At 43.1% G+C, this 7,025-nt stretch overlaps 1 protein-coding gene across 6 annotated transcripts in view; it reads right to left on the bottom strand.

Annotated features, from left to right (window-relative positions):
* Positions 1-2,554: 2,554 nt before the first annotated feature.
* Positions 2,555-7,025, bottom strand: part of LOC143019682 (uncharacterized) — a 43,357-nt gene continuing 38,886 nt past the window's right edge. For all 6 annotated transcript variants that reach the window (XM_076175622.1, XM_076175626.1, XM_076175627.1 and 3 more), the window contains one exon: positions 2,555-4,214. In XM_076175622.1, coding sequence (XP_076031737.1) covers positions 4,158-4,214 — 57 coding nt within the window. In that variant the 3' untranslated portion in view covers positions 2,555-4,157. The remainder of the gene's footprint in view (positions 4,215-7,025) is intronic.

Genomic DNA, 7,025 nt, shown 5'->3' with positions numbered 1-7,025 from the left:
CAGCTTTTCACACTCTGTTAGTGTTTCCTCATTTATTCTTTCCATGTGCCCAAACCACCTTAGAACTCTGCTCTACCCTATCCAACAACTTCCTTTCCTACCCGTCCTCTAATTCACCACTGCACTCCTCATTATCCATTCTTACAGCACCTATTATATTTTCAGACACTTCTTAAATACATTCAGTTAGACATGAAGATAAATTCTTACTTCTTTCACTAATTCCTGCTTGTAATAAATCAACATTCCTATATCTTCCACTCTCTTGCTCCATTAATATATCATATTATCTTTTTTTTCACAGCCCTCATCACGGACTTACTCTGTGTATTTCTGCTTCCCATACTTTTTTGTTAGTAATTCCTCATTCTTCTACTCAACCACTCAGCTTTTTTCTCATCAGCTATTTTCTGCCTCACCCCTACTTTTCTATCTTCTTGTGAAACACATTCTTCACTGTCTCAAAATACATTTTTTGTTCTCATCCTTTTATTTTCAAAGTCTGCTCCATTTGGTACATATACCAATAGCTTTTTCCTCCTTACAAGGGAAGTAACCAGAAAACAAAGGGATAAAATCCACTCCCACCCATTCCATCCTCACATGCTCCACACCCATTCACCCCCTCCTTCCCTTTAATCTTGGCTACTCCTGGATGACAGGTCATCCTTGCATCTTGCCCACTGACCTGTCAGAGGAAATGTAACAAGACTGCTTCACTAAATCAGTGACACCCCCTTTCTCCGTCCTGTCATACAGAGAAAAGATGGGGAGAAATCCCTTTGGACTGCATCAAAAATATCATTCAAACATACTCCTTCCCCCCATTCCCTTCCATGCATCTCAACTTCATTCATGCACAACCATTCTCCACTTACCCCCATCTTATGTCTTCTCCCTTCCTCAACAGACATTCCCCTCTTTCCCAATGCCCCTTTTACTCCACCCATCCATCTCATCCTTGGTTGCCCCCTCGTGTTTACTCCTTCCACACCTTTTACTAATCCTTCTTCACTCATTCTTTCCATGTGTCCAAACCATCCCAATACTCTTTCATCAACCCTATCTTCCAACTCCCTTTTCATCCCCACTCTCCTCATTTTTCACTCTATCCAGCCTAGTAACCCCTGCCATACTTTTCAGGCATTTCATCTCAAACACATTCAAACTTATCCTCTTGTATGTTCCATGCTTCTGCACCATGCAGTGCCCTTGGCACAATAACTCCTTCATACAATCCCAACATCCATTCCCTTATGTCTATCATGACACTTTTTAATCCAACAAGGCATTTCCTTGCCTCTCTCAATCTACATTCTACCTCCACTTCCTATCACATTTGCACCCAAGTATCTAAAACTATCCACTTCCTCCAATCTTTCTCGCTTTATACTCCCAGTCTGCTAACACTTTCTCCCCTTGTATATCTCATCACCTTACTTTTACCCACATTTATCTTCAACTTCCATCTTTCACACACCTTTCCAAACTCTGTCACAAGCTCTACTACTCCCCCCCCCTAAAAAAAAAAAAAAAAAAAAAAACTCTTGACTGCCCATAACAGCTTTCTCCCAATTCCACACATCTACAATGACTTCCTGGCTACTCTCTCATATGCCTTCTCCAAATCCATTAAGGCCAGAAAACCTCATCCCCCCCCCCCCCCCAAAAAAAAAAAAAAAAAAAAAAAAAAAAAAAAGACAAGGAACCTATGCCAGGGGGTATGTAACTGTGGCTTAAGCCATCACCTTTGCCCTATATGCTTGGACTGTTGGGGTATGTAACAGTCACTACTGGTAATCAAAGAGGAGAGGATAAAGGTTGATAAATTTTTCTCAATGAGATTTATTTCCCATCATATAGGAATGATGCACAAGTGGGTCTTCAGTGTCACTGAAATTTTTTTTTATTGACCTACAAAAATTCCAAATCTCTGCCCCATACAATGCCATCAGCACAGTTGCCCCTTCATACAATCTCTGAGTAGTATGGTAGGGGTTACTTGGTTGGATAGTGAGAAACAAGGTGGTCAGGAGAAGTGCAGGAGTGGAAAAGATGGCAGATATGGCTGATGAAAGATTATTGGGATGTTTTGGACACATGGAGTGATGAAACATTGATAAAAGAGGTGTGGAAGGTAGAGGTGGAGGGAGTGAACTTGGGATGACCGAGGACGAAATAGATGGATAGGGTGAAGGGGGCGTTGAACAAGAGGGGAATGTCTGCTGAGCAAGGAAGGGAGAAGGCAGAAGATAGGGATGAGTGGAAAATGAATACATATGGATGATACTGCTATGCAAGGGAGGGATTGGGGGGCTGTGGATGTAATGTCTTGCTGCACTGCATTTGATCCAGGGCAGCTGGTAGATGCAGGGATGACCAGTCATCCATGAGGATCCGAGATGGGAGGGGTGGAAAGTGTGGTGGAGGGGAGTGCAATGGGTAGGAATAGGTACAAGCCTCTGACTTAGCTCCTTCCCTTACATGGGGGAAAAAGCTCTTGGTATATAGACCTATAAAACCTCAAATACGAATTCACAATAAAACAACTATATATCATAGCCTATTTATTTGGTTAAGCCAAGGATACAATACAAAACTAACATGTGAAAACACCATAAACCACTGACACACAAATTCACAGAAGGATATGGCATCATGTGAGTTCATTATCTCAGATTAGCTGACAATGGTATCATCTAAGAGAACAGATTTCAAATGTAATTTTCCTAATTTCTTTGCACTGTACAATTTGAGCTAATACAGTAATTATCGTGAAATGAACTCTATTATTAATCCAGGAATATGGAGAACCTAGGGGAAAAAAAAGGCAGCTTTTGAAATAGCTATGTTAAAATACACAATTTCTTCTGACTAACCTCGGCCCATAAAAGAGTAATACAAAAAATCTATTTTCAATTTTTCACATAATCAAAGAATTTAATTACATTGAATTATTCAAATGCTCTAATACGACATGCATATATCCTTAAAACCTAGTTAAGAACCATTTAATATAACAATCTCAAAGACGGACATTAAGTGATAAGTATAATATGATCTGCCACTAAATCCCCACATGCCCTGGCCCAAAACTACATCCACTACTACTTACAAGGGAAGCTCCACTGTGGAAATTAATAGACCAATTCAACAACTGGTATTCCACCACACAAAGCTATTCCTCATAGAGGACCTCTATGATAATCACCTCGTATCAAGGCCATACGGTCAACCGTACAATGCATAATTTTGCCTACAATGTCTGCAGACACCTCCATGACATAAGTTTACCAAACCACGCTACTATTTCAAATGCTCCAATATACAACAGCTCCATTAAAGCATACTACTATGTATGCATAAAGAAGAGCAAGGATCACATAGGATCACTGAGGGCCATCACAGCACAGTTGCTATATCACATGGAAGAGGAAGCACCATGGCAAACTACGCATCTCTTCAGGTCCTTTGTGCCCCAGTGTGTTGTCTATGTACTGTGATAACAAGTAGTGCAGTTGCAAAGGTTGGAATTGCTTAACAGACATAAAATGACGGGCTGCACGTAAGACAAAATGTAGTACAAATTTGGTTTTCCTTGTAAAACTAAATTTGTAATGCACCTCTGAAAAATAGTGTCTCAAAGAACGAGTCCTTATCACCACAGACAAGCCTCCACACTGGGGCACAAACTCCGAGGCTGAAGAGAGTTGTGACATATTGCATTGTGGCACATAACATTAGCTTCCCCTTGTTCATGGTTTACGGCATCAAGAATCATGGAGTCCATTAGAAATGTCTTGCTCACAAAGACATGGCAAGCTACAAATGTGCTCACAAGGCAGAAACAATTGTTCTGCACCTTACACCAAGTATCATCCTTGGTCTCAGTCCAAGCAATATCCTGTGGCATCAAGTACTGACCATGAGCAGCAAGATGGCCAACAAGTACGAGGGCTTGTGTCCTGGGAGCCTCCACTTGAACCTGGTGTGTCAATAAGTATCGGCAGCACAGGTGAGGCACATGCTCAAGTATAGCAGTGGAAGTCATTTGGACCAATGCAGAATGAGGAGCGACAGATATACCCTATCCATCAAAACAAGCTTTAGCCTAGACAGACCACCTGCAGACGAGAAGCAGCAGATCCACTAATGTTTTATGCTTCTTCTTCATCAAGACCAAGTGATGTAAACTTGTTGGTAGTATCCACGACCTGGAAAGTACAATAAAGGTAATATATAAAAAAAAAGGTAAAGGGTGCTGATGCACAGACGCTAATGAAAGTTATACCTGTACAGGGAAGATAAAATATTTCCAAGATTTGTTGAATGTCAAGGAGGATGGAGAGGTTTTGAATAGCAAAGGGAGATGCCAAGAAATAAACTATTTTGAGAAGAAAATAACAAGGCATTAGGAAGAGATACAAAGAGCAATGAAAGTGATGAAAAATGGTAAGGCATCTTGGTAATATGGTAGTCATGTTGCATGGCTGATGAAGGGAATAGTTATAGTGGAATAGTTATAGTGATGATACAGTGATGATGGACTGGCTGGTGAGGTTATTTAATGTTTGCTGGAGAGAGGGTCGAGTGCCGGAGGACTGCCTGTATAGTTCCACTTTACAAGGGAAAAGGGGACAAGTGTGTGTAGTAGTTTCAGAGGAATTAGCTTGTTAAGTGTAGTTGGGAAGGATTATGGGAGGATCTTGATTGAGAGGATTAGGAGAGGAACAGAGGGATTGGTGAGGAACAGTGTGAATTTAGGACGGGTAGAGGTTGTGTTGATCAGATTTTTGTGGTAAGACTATAGGAAAGGGGATGTTTTTTTGGGCTTTTATGGATCTGGAAAAGGATTACAACAGGGTAGACAGGAAGCCACTATGGGAGGTTTTGCAGATATACGGGATAGGAGGAAAGCTCTTAGGAGCTGTCAAGAGTTTTTACATGAGTAGGAGAGCATGTGTCAGGATCAAAAATGGAGAGAGTTAGTGGTTTGAGGTAAAGGTGGGACTTCATCAGGGATGCATTATGTCACCCTGGCTGTTCAACTTGTACATGGATGGGTGGTGCGAGAGGTAAATGCAAGGGTGGTGGGTCAGGGATTGGAGATGGTTAAAGAAAATTGAGAAAAGTGTGAGGTGAACCAGCTGTTGTTTGCAGACGACACTGCGCTTGTGGCAGGATCGGAGGAGGGATTGAGGAAATTGGTGACAGAGTTTAGGAGAGTGTGTGAAAGAAGAAAGTTGAAGATGAATGTGGGTAAAAGTAAGGTGATGAGATGTACAAGGGGTGAAAGTGGCAGCAGACTAGAAGTAAGCATTAAGGGAGAGCGACTGGAGGAAGTGGATAGTTTTAGATGCTTGGGTGCAAATGTGGCAGGAAAAGGTGACGTGGAGGTGGAGGTAGAATGTAGATTGAGAGAAGCAAGGAAATGCCTTGGTGGATTAAAATGTGTAATGAAGAATTGACATTTGGGAATGGATGCTAAGAGGAGACTGTATGAAGGAGTGATTGTGCCAACAGCACTGTATGGGGCAAAAACATGGAACATAAGAGAGGAAGAGAGAAGGAGTTTGAATGTGTTTGAGATGAGGTGTCTGAGAAGTATGATGGGGGTTACTAGGCTAGAGTGAGAAATGAGAAGGTGAAGAGAACAGGGGTAGAAAGGAAGTTGGGAGATAGGGTTGATGAAAGAGTATTAGGATGGTTTGGACACATGGAAAGAATGAGTGAAGAAAGACTAGTAAAAGAGGTATGGAAGGCAGATGTGGAGGGAGTGAACATGAGGGGACGTCCTAGGATGAGAAGGATGGATGGGGTGAAAGGGGCTTTGGGGAAGAAGGGAATATCTGTTGAGGAAGGACGGGAGAGGACAGAAGACAGGGGTGAAGCGAGAATGGTTGTATATGGATGATGTGATGCATGAGGTGGAATGGGTGGGGGGATGGGGGTGAGGTAGTATGTGTGAGCAAAATTTGACTCGGCCCGAAGGGATTTCTTCCAGGCTTCTCCTTTTATGCTTGGGGGGGTTGGAGTGGGGGGGGTCCGCCAATTTAATGAAGCGGCCTTGCTGTGGATGTCCTGTGCCTTGAGACATCCAGGGCAGTGGACAGGGTGCTGGGATGACCCGTCATCCAGGGAGTGCTAAGATGGGAGGGAGGGTGGAGGGGAGTGGAGTGTATTTAGGGATGAAATGGGTGGGAATGATTTTATACCTTTTTCTTTTTGGCTACCTCCCTTGTAAGGGGGAAAAAGTACATACATACACCAAAGGTTTTTCCCCCTTACAAGGGAGGTAGCCAAAGAGAAAAAATCATAAAAACCATTCCCACCCATTCCATCCCTAATAAACTCCACTCCCTCCACCCTCCCTCTTATCTTGGCACCTCCTGGATGACGGGTCATCCCTGCATCTTGGCCACTGCCAGAGGCAGTCGTGAGAGACAGCACATCTACAGCAAGGCCGCTTCATTAAATCAGCGACACCCCCCTCCCGGTCCCCTTATGCAGAAAAGGAGAAGATGGGGATAAATCCCTTCAGATTGTGTCATATTTTTCTCCCACATACTACCTCACCCCACATCCCTCCACCAATTCCACCTCATGCATCACAACATCATCCATATACAACCATTCTCCATTCACCCATGTCTTCTGTCCTCTCCCGTCCTTCCTCAACAGACATTCCCCTCTTCCCCAAAGCCCCTTTCACCCCATCCATCCACCTCATCCTAGGTCGCCCCCTCATGTTCACTCCCTCCACATCTGCCTTCCATACCTCTTTTACTAGTCTTTCTTCACTCATTCTTTCCATGTGTCCAAACCATCCTAATACTCTTTCATCAACCCTATCTCCCAACTCCCTTACCACCCCTGTTCTCCTCCTCACCTCCTCATTTCCTACTCTATCCAGCCTAGTAACCCCCATCATACTTCTCAGTCACCTCATCTTAAACACATTCAAACTCCTTCTCTCTTCCTCTCTTATGCTCCATGTTTCTGCCCCATACAGTGCTGTTGGCACA

The sequence above is a fragment of the Oratosquilla oratoria genome, chromosome 37 (assembly GCF_046742065.1).
Source record: "Oratosquilla oratoria isolate Oo_2021 chromosome 37, ASM4674206v1, whole genome shotgun sequence".
Lineage (NCBI taxonomy): Eukaryota > Metazoa > Arthropoda > Malacostraca > Stomatopoda > Squillidae > Oratosquilla > Oratosquilla oratoria.
The sequence above is the reverse complement of the archived record's forward strand: the minus strand, read 5'-3'. Positions and strand labels throughout refer to the sequence as shown.